This window comes from Lutra lutra, chromosome 13 (genome assembly GCF_902655055.1).
Source record: "Lutra lutra chromosome 13, mLutLut1.2, whole genome shotgun sequence".
Classification (NCBI taxonomy): domain Eukaryota; kingdom Metazoa; phylum Chordata; class Mammalia; order Carnivora; family Mustelidae; genus Lutra; species Lutra lutra.
In genome coordinates, this window is record NC_062290.1 from 30,604,279 (window position 1) to 30,625,338 (window position 21,060).

A 21,060-nucleotide genomic window follows, 5' to 3' on the forward strand; every position below is an offset into this window, starting at 1 on the left:
TGGGTTAAGCCGCTGCCTTCGGCTCAGGTCATGATCTCAGGGTCCTGGGATCGAGTCCCACATCGGGCTCTCTGCTCAGCAGGGAGCCTGCTTCCCTCTCTCTCTCTCTCTGCCTGCCTCTCTGTCTACTTGTGATCTCTCTCTCTGTCAAATAAATAAATAAAATCTTTTAAAAAAATAATAAAATAAAACATCATTTGTACTGGCATACTGGTTATTTAAATTTGTATATTTGGTAGATAATGTCTTAAAAATGAACCTAGTGAGTTTTATTTGTACTTCAAGGAAAACAACAGGCAGTACGTGTTGTCAGGAATAAAAGTCAGGCTTTCGAGTGAAAACTAAAATGTTGAAAAACCATGACCATGACACTTTCCCTATACTTAAAAGATTTTTTTTTCTGATGCAGTAGGTGATGATAACAACACATACGGTTTTCCAGTGTTCTACAGTTGAATGTATCGTTTTGAAGATCTGCATAGCTCAGTTAATTGATATTTTCAAATGACCAGTGAATGATACCACAAAATCATGCTGGGGAAAAAAGCCAGCCAAAGTACAAGATATACTCATGAATTTTAATTTTAACAATATAAAAAATTTACTGATACAGTTTCAGGTTTTACATGAAATTAACCTTGAGTTTTGATGCAGTATAAAAAAAAAAGAGTATCTCCAGTTATCTGAAAGGGCTATTAAAATATTCTTCCCTTTTCTAACTACATATCTCTATGATATTGATTTTCTTCAGATACTCCAACCAAAAGTTACCTTGTTGCAACAGATTGAATGCAAAAGCCAGATATGAGAATCCAGCTGTGATTCATGAATCCAGATATTAAAGACATTTACAGAAATGTAAAACGTAGACACTCAGGGAGCCTGGGTGGCTCAGATGGTTAAGTGTCTGCTTTTGGCTCAGGTCATGTTCTCCAGGTCCTGGGATCGAGCCCCACGTCAGGCTCCCTGCTAAGCAGGAAGTTTGCTTCTCCCTCTCCTTTTGTCTCTCCCCTCTGTTTCCACTCTTTCTCTTGAATAAAATCCTTAAAAAAAAAAAAAAAAGCTATAAAAACATGTTATTGATTTTTTTTAAATTTTTTTAAGGTTTTATTTATTTGACAGAGAGAGCGCGATCTCAAGTAGGCGGAGAGGCAGGCAGAGAGAGAGAGAGAGGAGGAAGCAGGCTACCCACTGAGCAGAGAGCCCGATAAAGGGCTCGATCCCAGGACCCTGGGATCATGACCTGAGCTAAAGGCAGAGGCTTTAACCCACTGAGCCACCCAGGTGCCCCATGTTATTGATTTTTTAACAGACTAATAAATACTTTAAATATTTAATAGGTAAAACCCACACAAAATCTCTTTGGGGTCCTTCATAATTTTTAAAATGTAAAAATGGGGTGCCTGCGTGGCACAGTCAGATAAGCGTCTGTCTGACTCTTGATTTCGGCTCAGGTCATGATCTCAGGGTCCTGAGATTGAGCCCCAGGTTGAGACCTACATTGGACTTGCACTGGGTATGGAGCCACTGAAGATTCTCCCTCTGCCCCTTCCCCTGCTCTCAAGCATTCACTCTCTTGTGTGCTCTCTTTCTCTCTCTGAAATAAGTAAATCTTAAAAAAAGGAAGAAAGAAAGAAAGAAAGAAAGAAAGAAAGAAAGAAAGAGAAAGAAAGAAAGAGAAAGAAAGAAAGAAAGTGTAGGGCAGCCTGGGTGGCTCAGTCAGTTAAGCATCTCCCTGTGGCTTAGGTCATGATTCCAGGCTCCTGGGATCAAATCCCATATTGGGCTCCCTGCTCAAATAGTCTTTAGAGAAAGTTTCACAGTACTGTAATTAAGACATATAAAAATTCAAAAGTGTGTCAGGGCTATAAGATTCTAAGGACCTATTTGTTACTTTCTGAAATCCTATAAGAACTGGTAGAATTGCGAATTTTAAATATGGAAGAGACTGATGGGAGTCCCTGATCCAGATTCCTACCCCCTAGATCCTGATTCCCAAATCAATAATTATCTCCCAGGGTAGTGAGGCTCAAAAAGATACAAAAACTTCCAAGTTTCCCCTGAACCCTAGGGCCTGAGTCCAGTGTTCCCACTTTTATCCCAGGAGCCCCCAGATCCTGCTCTAGCCTTTTTCTGCAGGAGGTAATAAAGGGAATTTATGCCCTGACCACGCTGCCAGATAGGACTGAGGGTGTTCGTGAACACTCCCTTTTACTGGGCTGCAGACTTAGGTGATTGCCACTGTCTCATCTGGCCTTTTCCACAGATGACTGCCATGGCAGTCCCTTCAGGGTCACAGATCTCAAGGAGATGGGGCTTTTATATTTCTTCTTGTAGTCTGCTCCACAATATTCACCTGCTCTCCCAAGGCTGTCACTTTGTTCTTTTAGATGGGTGGATCTGTCAGACAATGAGAAATGGCCTCTTGTGGATAGAAAAGGAACCTAGGCTCAGGACAGCCAATATAAACTTGTCCTGTTGTGACTCTTCTAGAAAGCAAAGCACTATTAAAAAATATAGATATAGGGGCACCTGGGTGGCTCAGTCATTAAGTGTCTGCCTTCGCCTCAGGTCATGATCCCAGTGTTCTGGGATCGAGCCCCGAGCCCCGCATCGAACTCCCTGCTCAGTGGGAAGCCTGCTTCTCCCTCTCTCACTCCCCTTGCTTGTGTTCCCTCTTGTGATGTCTCTCTCCCTCTGTCAAATAAATAAATAATATCTTTTTAAAAACTAGATAGATAGATAGATATAGAGATATCGAGATATATAAATAGAGATGTGTCATTTCTTCCAGGAAAAAAAGCAGACCAAAACCAAAAAAAGATGTGGAATTTGCATCTAAGTGTTTTTTTCAGATTGAATGTCATTTTTAAACATGCGGAAAATTTGACTTTAATATGTATTTGTGGTGACTCCTCTGAACAGTTGGCTTCTCTCCAGAGAATGAGTAAAGACGATTCAGGGCTCAGAGTTGCCTTAGGCTTTCCTGAATATTGGAAAACTGCATTTACAGTAATATTGCCTACCTCCAGGCAAAAATCTTGAATGATTACTTTAAGGATGAGAGATTTTTCACACCTGTACAAAGATCCTTGAAAGTTTTTTTGTCCTTTTAGAAACTCAGATGCCACTGAATGAATATATTTACATGTGCTATATGTTTTTATAGTACTCCAGATTCCCTGCTTTGCCAAGACAAGGAAGTTTATTACTTTTTAGAGTTTTTTTTAGAGTTCAGCCCTTACCCAAAGGGAGATTTCAATTTTCATCTTTCATTTGAACAGATGTGTAAACAAAAGCTGCCTCTCAGACTTCACTATTAAGATTTAATGAAAGAAAATGAAAGAACACTTGATTGATTGATTGATTGATTTTTAGTTATGGCAAAGTTGGTGTGATCAGGACAGCGTGAGGACCTGTGACTACATGGTACGCCCACAGGTGGCCATGACCATAGAGCACCATGTGAGACTCTGTGCTTTTCTCAGGAATAAGGTGTAGACCAAGAGCTTCCTGTAATAGGCAGATCCTTTGGTAATCTTGGAATCCACTTTAATTCATCTTTCCGTTCAGGCTTCTCAGGGGGTCAAAGTGATCAGGACCTTCCAATGCCTTTGAAAATCTCCTCCCTGATTTCAATTTTCTCAATGATGAATCAAGCCTAAACATCTGGTTAAGGGAGAAAAATAGTGAATGTGTCTGTTAAATATGCATTGCTCTTTGTTCTGGTGTATGTTCTACAGGGTATTTTCTGGAGAAACCAGCTTAGCAGACAGATCTATTCCAAAATTGCTTAATAAAACATTTCAGTAACTCCCAGTAGCCTACCATGGAAGAGAGGAGCTTATCAGGCTATTCTGCTTCATTGTGCCCTCACCAAGCCTACATGGAGGGTACAGATGAGCAGGGAAGAAAGAATCAGCAGTATCTGCACTGGCTATGGGTATGTCTCTAGGAATTGGTCCCAAGGAGCTTTAAAAAGATGGCAGAGATTACAGTAGTATTTCTCCTGCCAGAATGGGAATTGAAGGCTATTCATGATTGCTTTTGAAACTCACTCTCCTAGATTGTAATGTTTCTTGCCCATTTGTTATAGGTGGGTGGCTACAGGCAAGATTGATCTCTATCAACTTTTTTATTGCCTTGCCATTCTCATCTAGGTGCTCTCTGCAGTTCTTTTGATAATTTACCTCCAAAGTTATTTTTTACCTTCAAGACTATTGAAGAAAGTTTTAGACTATTAGGAGAAAAAAAAAATTTTTTTTTAACTTAAACATTCTCTGTACTATTCCCAATAAAGTTTCCTAGTATATGAAGATAGATTTCCTACATAGCAGAGTAAATAGAAAAATGTTAATGTAATCATATGGCTGTGAGGTAGGGGCATATGTCTTTTTTTCTTTTCTCATTACACTGATGCCAAAAAATGCTATCTTTAAACTTTTAAGAGTCAGGTTTTTTCCTTACTTTCATATCGAAGACCTATATATACGTTATCACCTTTTTTTAAAGCTGTGCCTTTTAAAAAATAACTATTGGTTCAGTTAAAGTAATGTAGTTTGGCTTAGATCTAATGTCTTGAAATACAGACAATGCAATGCACTTTTGGTTCAAAGGAAAAATAAAGTATTATCAAAAGTTATCTGAATGTTTCTTAATATTGGCCTGAAGATAAGGAACTTTCCTGGTAGAACCAATATAAACCTAAAACTTTCCAGGAAGAAATAAATTGCACAGAATTATATACAGTTGTTTAGGTCTAGTGTGGATTCATTGTGACTACTCCAGAAGACAGAATTTTTCCCTACAAAAGTGCCCTCTTATTTATTATAATCCTAATGTATATCTTTTACAACTTAAAATAAGTATAGCTTTTACTTTATAGAATGTAGACACTGTACATTTTTAAATAGTAGTTTTTATGATATATTTTCAAACACATTTTACAGATACAGCAGAAAAATCAATAATGATTTTATAACTTCATCAAAATTAAATTGAAGCTGATAGTCATTAAGTCTTTAAAGTGAGCTATTGGGGCGCCTGGGTGGCTCAGTGGGTTAAAGCCTCTGCCTTCAGCTCCGGTCATGATCCCAGAATCCTGGGATCAAGCCCCACATCGGGCTCTCTGCTCAGCAGGGAGCCTGCTTCCTCCTCTCTCTCTCTCTGCCTGCCTCTCTGCCTACTGTGATCTCTGTCTGTCAAATAAATAAATAAAATCTTAAAAAAAAAAAAATAAAGTGAGCTATTTTCAAGTTAAACATTTAGTTCTGAAAGATGAGGAGACTGTTTTGGCCAAAATATATTAGAACAATTGTCATTTATAGGAATAAAGTGTTTAATGTTTTAGCTGAATTGAACAAATTTTTATATTATGAATTTTAGTTTTAACAACAATTACCTTTGTAAAGACAACACATCATGTGTTTAAATTCTTAATTATATAAATCAGATTAGGACTTGGATAATCAGACATAGCCTTTTATCTTTTTAGCCCTGTTTAACTGTGGTCTGAAGGGGGACAGTTTTTCCTTCACTTTTTCAATTTGCAACTAACTGCTTCATATAGTATGTATATGCCCATAGCGCATTACTGCTCATAGATTAAAATTATTACTTTAGGATTCTCTGATAAACCCACCTTCTTAAGTAGCCCCCCGTTTCCATTCAACTAATTTCATTGTCAAATGGATTCTTAACTGCATTCTTACATTTCCTAGAAACAATTACTATGTTCCTTATGCTCACTAAGTTTTATTTCTAATAAAGATCCCACAAATTAAATTTAACTTTTCATACAAACACTATAGTAGAGACACCTAACAATACTCAGTAATTAAGCAAATAATCATGAATTTAGCAATACTAAGTTATAAATTATATTCTAATAGTGTCAAACTTTCCAAAATACTTATTAGCAGAAATATTTATACTATATAAATACTGTACAAAGTCCTTATCTTTGTAATTTCTTATCATTATAATCATAAATTATCATATGAAGGTAAGCTTCATCCGAATCACAGAATATAGATGTACTTTCTTAAGGCAAATCTTGATGGATAGTCTTAAAGAAACTTTTTAAGAAAACATTAGGAACAGTTAGGGGCTTTTGCAGAAACTAGCATTTCTGCTTTATTCATGTCATGATTGCAAAATTTCTTTTTAAATACAGACATAGTGTTCCGGTTATTGGCCATTCTACTCTCTAGGAGGAAAAAGGAGTGGATTCATTTTGCTTTCTTTAGCAAGCAACCTCACCCTCTTTCCTAGTGTTAAAAAGGGATAGTATTGTCTTTTCAGTTCCTAATCTAGTTCATTTTACTGAATTTTTTATTACTCAAGCCTTTATTACTATTGGTACTTCTTCGTGTTGCCTCAGTGTCATATGACTTCACAGCTTTGACATAGTGGTAATGAATAAGCTTAAGTCCAATCAGCATAATCTGGAATCTTTTCATCTTGGCCATAGGCCTTGAACTTTGCTTTATAATAAATTATAACTATCACTACAATTGTAACTGCACTTTGGCACTGTTTTCCTTGTATCAGCTACTGTAAAGGATACTATTTTACTGGAGTGAAACCAGCTTTATAACAAGGTCACCAAAATGTTTATTAAGTTAATTAATAAAATTTTGTTTCATAACCTTGTTTCAGTAGTTTCAAAGGACTCTACCAAAATGGAAATCTGAACCTGGATAGATTTAAAAAAAAAAAAAAAAAAATGAAGGATAGGGTACTGAGCCCATGTGGGAAAAGAATGTTCTTCCTATTTTTATGATTGTCTAACATAATCGGGTTTTTAAATATGGAATATTCGGCAAAAATTAGAGGTCCACATGTTTGATACCTGTTGTTAGAAAAGCTGAATTTCCCTGAAGAATTTATAAAACTGACTTTAAAAAAAATGTATCCACACAAAATGTGAGCTCTGTAATCCTGCCAAGGTCAGAAAGACCCAGAGTAATCATATAAATTATTGAAAATTGCCATTGTCTGGCATGATTTCTCTATGGCTTAAGAAATTGCAATATATAAGGATGGAGTGTTCTTGGTTGGCCCAGTTCCTTCTTTTTCTGTTTATTCCCTTTATCTTCATGTAAACATCCAATCTCTCCTTATAGTAATAGACCATTATTTCTTGGGGACCATCTAAGATGATGAGCCTTTTTATTGGAAACTTTCAACCATCATGTTTTCTTGTGATGTAAAATAAATGCATCAAATCTCTTTCAAATTTATCTTTAAAGATCGGCTTTCCTTTCTGTTAATGTTTTAAGATTCAAGAAATTATGTCTTTAAGGAAAGTACTTTCAACATTTTGTGTCTGTCCATCTGCTTCACAGGAGATATTTAAGAAGTCAATTTATTTTCATTAGAAATGGTTTGTTACTACAAAACATACAGTTACAGGGTCTCTGGCTGGTGCAGTTGGTAGGGCGTGTGACTCTTGATCTCGGGGTCATAATTTTGGTACCCATATTGGATATAGAGATTATGGAAGGAAGGAAGGAAGGAAGGAAGGAAGGAAGGAAGAAAGAAAGAAAGGAAGGGAGAGGAGGGAGGGGGGAGGGAAGGTAAAAGAAGGTAAGGGGAAGAAGGAAGGAAGGAAAAGGGAAGGGGAGGAAGGAAGGAAAGAAGGAAAAGAAAGAAAAGAAAAGAAAGAAAATAGTTATATGTGTTATCTTATATTCAGTTTATTTCAATAAAATGAACTTGAATATAAGTTGAAGAGATAAATGATTTATTTTTTAAAAGAAAACTAAATGTTCCATCTTTAAAATAAAATAAAAAATGGGCTTGTCACTTTTAAGTCCCTTAAGGGTTGGGGACTCTTTGTATATGTAAATATCTTTGTTCTCAACTGCATAGTGTGGTGGCAGGAAGATAACAGGTGCTCAGTAAATATTTGTGGAATGAAAAACTATCCCCTACCCATATTCATTTATATGTGCCATTTCAATCCCATCTAACTCCTATAAAAGAAAAATAATTATGTCATTAGCAAGAATCTGTATCTAGTACACTCTTATAGTCTTTGTATGTCTGAAAAAAAGTAATTTAATGATAGTTAAACTGGGTATAGAATTCTAAGTTTATAGTTTTTTCCTTCTCTGCATGTGAAAGGTATTATCTAATTATCTTCTGGTGGTGGTGGTATTAATGAGAAGTCTTTCTTCAGGTTGATTGTCATTTCTTTGTGGGATATCTTTTTTTTCTCCCTGCTAGTTTTTAAGATGCCCTCTGTGATATAACAAAGTATAAGATTTATTATTATTTTTCCCACTAGAGATTCTCTCTCCTTTTTTGTTTTGAGGATTCATGCCTTCTTCAGTTACCTGCCATTATGTTTTTGCATTATCTCTTCTATTTTCTTTATTCTCTTCTTCTAGTATTTTAGAAATTTTGGTATGTCTTCTTACTCTACCACTTTCCCAACTATCATAGTAAGGTTGTTTAGTCTGCTGCTTTAACTCATATTTTGAACTTGTTGCTATCTCTGTTTTTTATTTCAAAACTATATTTCCTTTTAAGAGTTTGTGTTTGGTTCTTTTTCAGATCTGCCTATATAATACCCAGTTCTTGCTGGCAAATTCTATTCCTTCCTTTGTCTTTCTGGACTTGCTAATGATTTAAAGCCTCTTTCAGGTTGCTTCATTATCTATAATTCCAATTGCATATTCTCACGCTTGTTGCATCTGCCCATTTTCATGGTGGTGGGTTTTATTTGTTCTTCATAATTTTTGCCTCAGCTCCTCCCCACACCCCCACACTGGAATCAAAAGCATTCTCTGGGTTATAGAAGTCTTCCTAGGGTATGTTTTTGTATTCATTTCTCGTTGAGAGCCATAGTTTTCAGTGATTCTGGGCCAGTTTTTTATGTTGGCTTAGATTTTCCATACCACTCAGGTGCTACAAAATCAGATTCCACAACTGGCATAGCCTGGGCAGTCCACATTTCATCAGTGATTCTTCCTATCTAGAGTAGGAAAGTAGCCTGCTTCTCTCCTATGTTCCCAATTTGGGCTTTCCTAGCTTTAATATGCAAACTGGATATCCTCCTTTGTTTTTGGTTTGTTTATTTTTTAATGCAGGGAGTTAGTCATTTTTATCTCCCCTTTGGACATGGGATCCTGCAGACTATAACTTAAGGCATTAGCTCCCATTCACCACTACATTACTTCTTTGCTTTTTGGCACCTAGTGATTTACCTTTCTTACTTCTGAGCTCAAATATAATTCTCCTGTTGTTGTCAAATTGTGTACAGTATTTCTCTTTTTGGAATGGGACAGGACTTTCCACATATTCACTATACCATCATTTCAGGGAAATTGGAACCATGGAGTTTAAAGGTTTTTTTTTTTTGACCCAGCATTTTTAACAATTTATATTTATTTATAATAAATTTATATTTATTGCTTATTTGCAACCCATATAGTCTGTAAAATAAATATAATTTTATGTATAATTTTAACCAACTGTAACTAGCATCTTAAAACTATTAAATATCCTGGCAATCCAGTAGAGATTAAAAAGTAGGATTTAGGGGCGCCTGGGTGGCTCAGTGGGTTAAAGCCTCTGCCTTCGGCTTAGGTCATGATCCAGGGGTTCTGGGATCGAGCCCCACATCGGGCTCTCTGCTCAGCAGGGAGCCTGCTTCCCCCTCTCTCTCTGCCTGCCTCTCTGCCTACTTGTGATTTCTGTCAAATAAATAAATAAATAAAATCTAAAAAAAAAAAAAGGATTTATGAAAATAGTTTCTTATTTAATTCTCACATAAAGATTATTATTTTTTTTAAAGTTTGGCTACTTACATAAAACTAAATACCTGAAAATCTTGACTCATAATATTGAGAGAAGTTACTGAATTTAAGAATTTTAAATAGCTCATTTTTATGCCATGATTTTTATAATCATTAACTTTTATCCTCAGTATTGTGGATATGGTATGCAATCAGTCTTGACAATGAAGGCATCATCTTATTGTTATTACTTTTATTCTATCTTTAAGAAAGATATATCTTTAAGATATATATTAAACCATAGATACCATGGAAACATCATAGTATTTCCATTAGTTTTATATATTTCAGAAAGATATAAAATATAACTTTTCCCTATATCTTCTTTTTAAAAATCTAGTTAACATCTCTTACAGTGCTTTCAGTTGGGGAATTTGATATACTTGATTATAAAGAGTTCGGGGGAAAAATAAGGACATCTTCTCATTTAACCAAAAATAACTGTTTTTTCAGACTTTGTTTTTGCTTTCCTTTTCTTTTCAGACACATAAAGAAAAAGTGAAAACAGATACATTGACACATACAAAGGAAGGTCACCAACTAAGTGAAGGAAGTATTTCATTTCCCCTTTACATTTCACACCCTGTAACCCAGAAGAAGAAAAAAGTCTACCGCACAGACCAGACCACCTTCATAATTGGGGAAACGCCAAAGGGAATCCGCAGGTATGTCTATAACAACATTGGACTTCAAGAATTATTCTCAAAAGAAATATAGCTACTTAATAAAATATACAAATTATCTGAATCTTAACCATACCTGGCATCTCAATTTGTATACTTTAAAAAATAAATTCCAGATGTTTTAAATGTTTTTAGAAAGCTAATTCCTGAATTGATAAAAAAAAATCATTTTATATGGACGCATGAAATACTTAAGTGCATTAGATTCATTCATTGAATATTTGTTGAGCACCTGATATGTACTCAGGCATTGTGCTGTGTGCTGAACATACAGGGTGTAAAAAAGGACATAGAGCTTACAGTGCAGTGGTAATTGGCATTAAACCTTAAGAATTTTCAAAAGTAAAAAAAACAAAACAAAACTTATAAAATGATATAAGAAAGAAGTGGACAGGCCTCCTTGATAGAGAATAATGGGATCTGGAGCAGGTGCAGATAGCTTTCTATGAGGTAGTCAGGGAAGACCTCACAAAAGAGTTGACATCTGAGACCTGAGGGATAACCAGGCAAAGAAGTAGAGTAAGAACATCCCTGAGGACGGAAGAGGTTGGTACACTCAAGGAACTGAGTGCTTAGTGCATGATAAACCAAGCAGGGTGCCATGAGGGGCAGGCCAAGACACAGATGGATGGGGCTGGAGCATACAAAGCCCTGTAGGTTGTGGACAAGAGTTTGGATTTTATTCCAAGTGCAGCCAGAAGCTTTTGAAGCATGAACGTGATCTAATGTATGTTTCTAAAAGATTGTTCTAGTTTCTGTGTGGAAGAGAGCAGACAAGGCAGGACTGTAAGGAACTAGTTAATGGTGGTTGGCGATAGAGTGGTTGCCATGGAGACAGTGAAGTGGATGAATTCAGTTTGGTGCTGGACTGGTTGTCGGAACAACAGACTGGGTTGACTAAATGGGGAAAACTAGCAGAGAAAAGAGTTTTGAGTGAAAAAAATCAAGAATCCTCTTTTTGTTCATATTAAATTTGAGGTTCTATGGAAATGCAAAATAGGCGATGGATATGCTACTCTGGGGTATGGGGACTGGAGATCTAAATGTGGAAGTCATCAGCACTGAGATTATAAATGACTTCATAGCCACAGACTGTGTGAACAGCCTAGGAGTCCAGCACAGAGGGGAGAAGAAAAGCTGCAAGACTAAGTCTTCAGGTGACAGTAGCCCACTGGGTAGGAGGCACAATATAAGGTCCTGAAGTCCAAGAGGAATGAAAGTTTCAAAAAGGAGGGAGCACTTCACTTTATTAAATGCCTCTGAGAACCTGAATCAGATGAAGTGGGAAGGTGCCTCCTGGAACTGGCTGCAGAGAACTCATTGGCTGCCTTGATTGGGAGTGGCCTGCAAATCTATGAGCAGATGCTGGGGTGAGGTGGGCAAGCAGGGGATGGGCGGGTAGATCCTGTGACAGCTCTTGGAGAGTGAAAAGTAGCAGGAGCTAGAGGGCATTGTCAAAGATAAGCTTTTTTCAAGTTGGGAAGATAATAGAACCGGTTTGTGTATGGAACAGGGGAAAAGGGAACAAGCCCAAGATGTGCTAACAGAAGCCCTGGAGGCAGGAGAGAGTGAGGTCAAGACCCGTGAAGAAGGTCTAACTCCTAGATGAAGGGATGAAGACAGGAATTGTGTATGGTGGTATTTCCTCAATTAATTGAGAACTGAAGTATCAATTCAGAGGGAGAGAAATTTTGAGAGAGAAAAATCATTAAATAAATCACTTATAAAATAGGACAGCAGGTTTAGTGGGACCAGAATTCATGACTCATGTTAAGTCCCTGTTTGAGAGTAATTCTAGTAGAAGCTTTCATGCAGGTGCGCAGACTTTGTTCAGCAAGCTTCAATTGCTCAGTTACAGACACAGAATAGAGAGATGTTCAGGGGTTAGAATGGAGGGAAAGAGAAGCAAGGAAGCTGAAGGATGTTTGCAAAGGAGTAATTATAAAATTGAACCTAAGCTAGACAAGGGGAGGCTTGATGAAGTCAGAAGTATCTTCCGGCATTATGGTCATAGAGGAATTGAACAGTTGGGCTGTTGTATAAGGTGCCTGAATTCAGGGATTTGCAGGTTGTACAGTTAATGGTATGACAGTGGCAGTCTATGGTCTTGGGAATAGGGACCTGACATGCAGTTGATTCTTGGGTCAGGAGCGGTAAAGAAATTGGTGGGCCAGGAGTTGGAATTGGGTGGGACATCCACATGGATATTGGTGTTATCAAGAATGATGGCAGGAGATAGGAAAGGAGGCAGGATTAATCTCCAGTGTTCAGTCACTAGCAGGAAGCAATTAAGAGGTCACTTAACAAGTTGCGGGAGAGAATGATTTAGTGAGATAGCATAAACTTAAAAGAAGGGAAGAAGTCTCCAAGAAAATAATCATCTGGAAGCAGCAACGTGAACCATGAACCCTGAGATTTAGGGTGTGAGGCATAAGAGCTTTAGCGTGTGAGGGCTGCATGGGAAGAGGCGGTATGAGGGGACAGAGGGACCATTCTGGGAGAAGAACAGGGAGTTGGTAGATCATGGCCTTGTTCTGGGGGCACTGCAAGAATGGTCTGGAAGGGTGAGGGATTGCATTAGATTGGGAAAGGAGAGACAAGGAGGGGATGAGAGGCCAGTGGTTCCAGGTAAGAGAGGAATAGTGGCTGAGGTAAGTGGGGATGGGAGGTCTGGTTGAATTGGCCCCAAAGGCTCAGCAGGCAAATGGTGATGGCTCTCTAGGTTCCAAATTCTCTCCTCAGGGTTTGGCAGTTCCTCGGCCGTTAGGTGCTGGTGTGATAGGTTAGAGCATGGCTCTTAGTGGCCCACCATTGCCCAAAAAGGTGAACACCCCACATGCTACAGCCCCATATCTCCTCTTAAACAGACTTATAACTATGATTCTGGGCAAACTTGGGGCAATTTATTTTGTGCAGTTATTTTGTTCAGAGACCGACCATATGCATTTTACCAGTTTTTGAGGAGCACAAGAGTCCTTACCCCCTCTAGCTCCATATATTAAAATAAAACTATTAACAATGCTTAGTTCCTCTCTTCCTTCTTTCTCTGCCTAGCCTAGGGAATAAACTCAAGCTAAGTGAAAGGCAAACATTAGGATACCAATATTTGAGCCAGGGAACAGTATTAGAACTGCTGACACAACTTTCCCGCCATCCCCTGCTTTGTGAGCATCACGGCTCTGTACCAGCTGCTGCCCTCAGGTCACTGGAATGAAGTTTCTGTCTCCCTTCACTTCAGAAAGCTCAGGTGAAGAGAAGATGGTTTAGCTGTGTTCTACCCCTTTCCCCCAGTTCCTCAAGAAAAGGGGAGAGAATGTGAATTATATCCATGGCACACAACTTCTGTGGATATATTTGCTGAAAGATACCTATCTTTGGTTTTCTATTTGTTTTTTCTTTCTCTATAGTGGCTCATGAGTGTCTATTCTCGTTTATTAAATTGTCCTTATAAAATGGCTAGCTTATACCTCCTGATTGTACCTTGCACTTCCTTCAATACTTGGAGAATATTTTTTTAAAGACCAAGAATTATGGAAGCCAAGTAGAAGGTAAAAATAAAACAATTATAATCGTAACTCATCCTGTGAGGGGGCTTCCACACGGCCGAATTTACTTGCATATTACTGACATGACAGGGGTCAGAAGCAGGTCTCCTCCCAGAAGTGACAGAATCATGGGGATTGTGAGTGAGGTCAGCATAGCAAAGGTGAAAGTTTGGCAGCTTTGAAACTTTGAAACTTGGGCAGCTGCTGAGATACCACCAAGTCTTGGATAAATAAGAAGACATCAGCCCATAACTTGGCCATTAACCTAATCTTTGCAGCACAAATATTTATTAGAAAGGCCATGAAAATGGATTTGGAGATGATTAATAAATAAAATAATAATACCTCATTACTTCATATGAAGTGAAAACTGGAACCTTTTAAGAACGTGCTTGTTGCTTTCCAACAAGAACATTGGCAATTTCCAGGACAGAAATTTGGAAGCTTGTATTTGTGTTATTAAATATTCTGTTGGCAGGAAGAGTGGCTGTTGATCAAGCATAGATAATATCTGGACTTGGAACAGTTAATAGGACCAGTGTGGTGAGGACTGGAAGCCAGTGTGTTCATCTGGAGCCACGAAAGAAAGTCGTGAGCGCACGGGATGGATTGCCACTCAAATCACAGGAAACACAAACTTTATGTAACCTGGTCTGAGCAGCAAAAATCATAGTGGCTTTAGAGCTCCTACGTACATACATTATAAATAAATCATTATTTTACCTTCAGGAGTCTCTGTTGTGTGCAGGAGAAAATGCAAACTTCTGAAATTGGCATACGGACCCCTCATGATTTTCACCCTCTTCCCTGGCTGTTCCTCCTGCCCCACTATACGCCGGGTCCTCTCAGAAGTGGGCCTGTGCGTGTTCCCCCTCTCCCTGGAATGTTTCCTCATTCATCCTTATCTGACTGGTGACACCAGGGAAGCCTGCCCTGCTACCTTACCCATGACCCATCGCTGGCTTCAGTATCTGTGGGCACCCACAGGGCCCTGTATTTATACTGTAGTGGGCTTTATCAGTCTCTTCTGGTTTGATTTTCATGCATCTGTCTCCCCTAGCTCAACTATAAACTCCTTGAAGAATATGGTATAGGGCTGTTCACAGTGCCTAGCACATAGAGGGTCTATAAATATTTCTTAAATGCATAAATGACTGTTTTAAGAAAATATTATATAGGGGCGCCTGGGTGACTCAGTGGGTTAAAGCCTCTGCCTTCGACTCAGGTCATGATCTCAGGGTCCTGGGATCGAGCCCCGCATCGGGCTCTCTGCTCAGCAGAGAACCTGCTTCTCTCTCGCTCTCTCTCTCTCTCTCTCTGCCTGCCTCTCTGCCTACTTGTGACCTCTGTCTGTCAAATAAATAAAAATCTTTAAAAAAAAAAAAAAAGAAAGTATTATATAAAATATAATTCTAAAACTTTGGGCTACAAAACCATCTCTGGCTTTTGTCTGAAAGAATGTTTGGGAACACTGAGCTCTCCTGATTCATGGTCCAAACTCAGTATCAGCAAAGCAGTACCCTCTGTCTCAATCTACTCTGTCTCCCGTAACGAAATCCCACAGACTGGGGCTTAAACAACAGAAAGTTATTTCTTACTCTAGAGTCTGGGAAGTTCAAGATCAGCGTGCCAGCTGATTTGGCTTCTGTTGAGGGCTCTCTTCCTGGCTTGCAGATGGTGACCTTCTCACCTTGTCCTCTCATGTGTAGAAAGATCTCTCTGGTGGCTTCTTATGACCTTATTTAGCCTTAATTACTTTCTAAAGGCCGTATTTCCAAATACAGTAACACTAAGGATCAGGGCTTCAACATATGAATTTCAGGGGGACGCAGTTCAGTCCATAGGACCCTCATCTGGGGAAAGGAGCAGAGTCTGGTGTCCAGGATTCTGAAACAATCTTTCTTTCTGCATCTGTCTTATGAGGGTTCTGGAAGACCCGTTTCCTCACATGCGCACAAAATAGCTTTTATTAGTATCTTACACTAAGAGTGAAACTCACTGCTTTAAATAGCATCTTACTTCTTAGTTTACCTGTCTAGACCCCAGTTAGACCAGTTGGGGGAAGAAAGAATCTAGGTTTATCAATTTAGAATTTTCCTTTAGGATCTTCAAAAAATTGTGTGAAATTTCTATGTTGTATTTGTGGAAGTAGGGAAAAAAGGAGAGAGAAGAAAAAAATTCCTTTATTTTTCAGAATTTTCTCTCTTCCATTCATTAAGACCTTTCTTTGATAATTCAATTGTCAGACTTTAACGCAATATAGATTTTCAAACACAGATTATATAAATTATGATTCTCATGTCAGTCATAAATTGGCTGACTGGAAGAGTAACATGCTGGGATCCCACAATTCCCAGGAGATAGCTAATAGTATAAATCACAGTAACTTAAAAAGTTGGTTATTTCATGGGCTAAAAGTTTTTTTTAGTAGCATAAAGAAAGAGGTCACATCCTGCTAGTGTAAAATGCATTTTCATTATGGAATGAAGGTAATATATACTAAACGAATAAAATTATAGTTGACTTGAGTAACATGGGTTTCAACAGTGTAAATGCACTTATAGGCAGACTTTTTTTTTTGTAAATACAGTCCTGTAAATGTAAAATCTCTTCTTTATGATTTTCTTAATAACATTTTCCTTTCCTCTAGCTTACTTTATTGTAAAAATATAGCACATAATATAGCACATTATATATAATGCATATAACATACAAAATATGTATTACTTGACTGTTTTGTTATTGGTAAAGATTGCCAGTCAACAGTAGGCTAATTTGGGGGACAGTGAAAAGTTATACTCGTATTTCCAACTGCATGGAGAAACCTGACACCCTTGTTATACCAGGGTCAAATATACATAGCTTTGTCTCCTTAAAAAATATCACTGATGATGAGGTCTTTAAAAATAAAATGTAATAAAAATAACCACTGCTTTTGTTCATTGAATTTTCAGAAAACAATTTGAAGAAATGGCTTCTTATTTTAACTTGCCTTCTGTAAAGGAATTTGCTGAACATATAACTAATGCCACATCAGAAGAACGACAGAAAATGCTAAAAGACTTTTATGCTTCTCAGTATCCAGAGGTAAAAGAATTTTTTGTGGATTCTGCTGCAGAACTCATTAAATCTTCCCATCAGAAAAGAGAGAGAGTCAGGAATAAGTCTGAAAAAAGAGAATCTCTTAAGAAAGAAAGGCTGTCAGATTCTGAAACTTTGTCATTTAAAGATTCTCCCAAAAAAGTTTCTCAAATTTGCAGCCCCCAGAAATATAAAGAAAAATCAATTAAGTTTCAAAATCATGGTTTCCATAGAGAAGAAGTGCTTCCTAATGATGGAGAAACTAACAAGTCACCTATGAACTCTACCCAAGAGACTGACAATGGGAAAAACAGCCAAGCCTCCAAAGACACTGTAGCATCCCATTCCCTGAACACTGAAGTATATGAGTTAGAAAAATTTGAATATACCATGAAAGACCAGCAGGACCTAACAAGAACAGGCATTTCAAGAAATGAACCCCTTTTCAAAGTGGAGAACAAAAAGCTAGAAAATCCAGAGTTAGGAAACACTTCCGTGGTAGGCTTACTTGGTGACACATCTATTCTTGATGACCTCTTTAAAAGTCATGGGAACAGTCCCACACAGCTGCCAAAGAAAGTTCTTTCAGGGCCCATGGAAAAAGCAAAACAGAGACCAAAAGATTTCTGGGACATCTTGAATGAACAGAATGACGACAGTCTTAGCAAACTCACCGACTTGGCAGTGATAGAGACTCTATGTGAAAAAGTGCCCCTTGCTGCCTCCTCCAAAAGGAAAGAGGAGCTGGAAACTTCACTTTGGAAATCAAATGATAAATTTTTGTGGAAAAAATTTAGCACAAGTGATACAGATGAAAACACAACTAATGCACAAAAGTAACGCATAAACATACAATGAATTACTCTAACCAGTGAGCTTCTACCCTCCGAAGATCACAACACTGTGTTCCACACGAATAATGATGTTCCCTTGAACACCATTGTCAACATATGCTTTTATTCAACTCTTGCTCTAGGGTTGTTTTAGCCTAAAAGGTTATCGTGTATTTTTTCCTTGATATCTGATTTGATCTTTTAAAAGTATGATTGTATTATAGCGTAAACATCTTTATGAAATAGAAAAGGTCTGAATTTGTTATCAGGAGACCCTGGGACATCTCCCTCACTGAGTAATTATGTGCCTGTAGATAAGTCACTTACCTTGGTGCGCAGGTATTTCCTAATATGAAAGGTGAAGGGCTTGAACTCAAGCAACATCTGTGTCCTTCTGGATTAAAAAGGCTTTGGTTTACTTTTCTGGATTCCATTAAGTCACAGGGCAAATTATGGTCATCCCCAAATATGGTGTACATTGATGTGTTTCTCACTAGCATCTAGAAAATTCAGTTAACTGTCTTCCTTTACCCAAAGTATCATGTATTATTACTAAATTATGATAAAGTGTTAACTAGTACTGAATATACAATGTATTAAAATAATAAGTTTATAACTGCTCAGATACGAAGGGTCAGTGTTGTATAACTGTACTATTTGAGGTTTGACACTGAAGTAATAAAACTACTACGGATAGCCACAGAAGGCAATGCCTCCACTGCTTAGGCAACAGTTAGGATTTAATCAGTATCCATTAAACTTGGTGTAGTACTTTTGTATGAAGTATAGAGAAGTGAAGAGACAGTTCATTTAAAACTGTTCTATTTTGTTGAATTTAATGTATGTGGTTTATAATCAGCAGAATGTGCTTACTGTTGAATTCGTTTCTGTGGAAACACTCACTTGGTCCCCGTGTGTACCATGCCAGCGGCTCAAGGTGTGCAGGGGAGGTACGGCTACGGGTAAAAGGCGGGAGACCGCATCTGTGAAGTGCGAGGGCTGTGAAGGCCAGGGCAGCGGAGACCCGAGGTTTCCACTGACTCCATTCAGACGCGCTGTAGCAGCTGTGCTTCTGTTGAGCTCCGGATCTACAGGTCAGGAAGAAAAATAGGAAACAGCGGTGACCCGGAAGTGGTGGCGTGCAGACAGCTGTGGACCCTTGTTGGGTTGAGGGGGCGGGGCCTCCCGATTACCCGTCTCCGCAGCGCAAAATCAATGCAGGGAGATGGGAAAACCAAACAAAAACAAAGACAGAAATCTTTTCTCAAGGGGACTGAGTGACCAAATATGACTTTCTCTGGGGTGTTGTTGAGGGCTGCAAAATCTATTTTACATTATGACTCAGTACATATGGGTTAATAGAGATTGAAACAAAATATTCATGAAATAATATTTACCCATAAGGCATGCAGTGTCCTTTGATATCTCCAGTTCTGTTGTACTTTTTGGCTCTTACGTCTCTGTGTTTTTTCATGCTATCATAACCCACTAAATTGATTTTATGACCCGTTAATGATTAGAAATCACAGTTTGCAAATCATTGTCCCCATGAATTAGTCTTTTTTTTTTTTTTTTTTTTTCTATTTTCAGCTGAGTTGTATCCAGACTTAGCAGATGCCGAGTTTCACCACTGGGGTGGTTGCTACAAAAATCAATGTATTGTGTATCTGTGGTAGACATATCAATGTTGTTCGCCTGCTCTGGGCCTTGCTGTAGGAGGAGCCCAAAGAAGCAAGTAGAAACCTCTTCATCTCAGTTTATATACCAGATGGGAGAGTTCAGTCATTTTAATAAAAGTGGATATTTCATAAAATAAAATACCTTTAAAATTTTTAATATAGATATGACGTTTGAATCATAAAATGATATTCATACAATAAAATGAAATACTATTAAAGAGATTTTTATCAGTAAAAGTCAAAGTGGGAGCAAAAATACAGACCTGGAATTTAAAAACTAGTTATCAGCAGTTGCCAGTGAAACTCATCATGCAGGAACAGCTTGTCAAGAAGAGTACGAGGTGCAGCGTGACCAGAGTACAGGGGTCAGTTGGAAAGTTCCCAGAGGGAAGCTCTAGGGATCAACTTGCCCTGCCCCAGAGCAATGGGAAGAGTTGGATCAGCCACTGATGAAGCTGGGAACAGACACTGTGAGGGGGGCTGACAGTGAGAATCCTGCCTAGGCCACCCCAACCAGGTTCTTCAGGATAAAAAGGTGGCCCCAGGCAAATCCCAAGGCTTCTTTCAGCCTGTTTCTCCCTCTAAATTTAAGGTGGGCTGAATCAGTGGTGTTCAAGCATTTTTTTTTAAAGCAATTGAACTCTGCTCTGTCTTAATTAGAATTATTGTTGAAAATAATTAAAATGGAGGTCTGCTGGTTCCAGCAGCACTGCCGTGCCTCCACAGAGCACTGATGTGAAAAACCACAGGGGTGATGTCACTGCTAAGAAACCTTCCAGCTTCAAGTTTCCAAGATTCTATTTGCCACAGTCTGTCTTGTTCACTTCTCTTTAAAGCACTCAACACACAGTTATTAATATTGCAAACTGAGGCAAAACACTGAGAGGCTTTTGCACTTGAATTCCTTGGGGTTCCCTTAAAGCCCTGCAACCACTTCTCAGAGTAAATTAACATCATTGGCAAGCCATATGGCTGCCCCTGAGTGGTCAAGGCAAAGGAGCCTTAGTTTGCAGAGAGGAGCTGGTGATAAACTTTCTGGCAGTCCACAGAAAGTGAGAAAGCCAAGGACAGTATAGTTCAAAGGTTTTAAAAGTACAATGTGTGCAGTTTTTAAATTCTGAAGTTACCCTTCCTTATATTAAAATTGTCCTCTTTGTATGCAACAACAGATAGTGGTTTTTAGTCTTTTTTCCATTGTCCTTAGTTGAAACAAAGTTGATAACCATTTGTCAGTTCCCAAAAGTTTTATTTGACATTTACTAGTCTATAAAATCCCTACGAATGGGAATCACTGCCTGCCTGAACATTCACGAATGGCTACCTCCGTGGCCACTATGTCATAAATCGAGTTAATGGTAGGTCTAGGACCCACCAAGGATGTCATCGAACGCATATGATCCTATAAGACTTATCTGCCTTCACAGAGCCCAGAG

At 38.3% G+C, this 21,060-nt stretch overlaps 1 protein-coding gene across 1 annotated transcript in view; it reads left to right on the top strand.

Annotated features, from left to right (window-relative positions):
* The window catches only part of ERCC6L2 (ERCC excision repair 6 like 2), a 132,467-nt gene extending 112,170 nt beyond the window's left edge, over positions 1-20,297 (top strand). The window contains exons 18-19 of the mRNA XM_047698953.1: positions 10,290-10,471; positions 16,989-20,297. Of these exons, the coding sequence (XP_047554909.1) occupies positions 10,290-10,471; positions 16,989-17,955 (1,149 nt within the window). The 3' untranslated portion in view covers positions 17,956-20,297. The remainder of the gene's footprint in view (positions 1-10,289; positions 10,472-16,988) is intronic.
* The last annotated feature ends 763 nt before the right edge of the window (positions 20,298-21,060 follow it).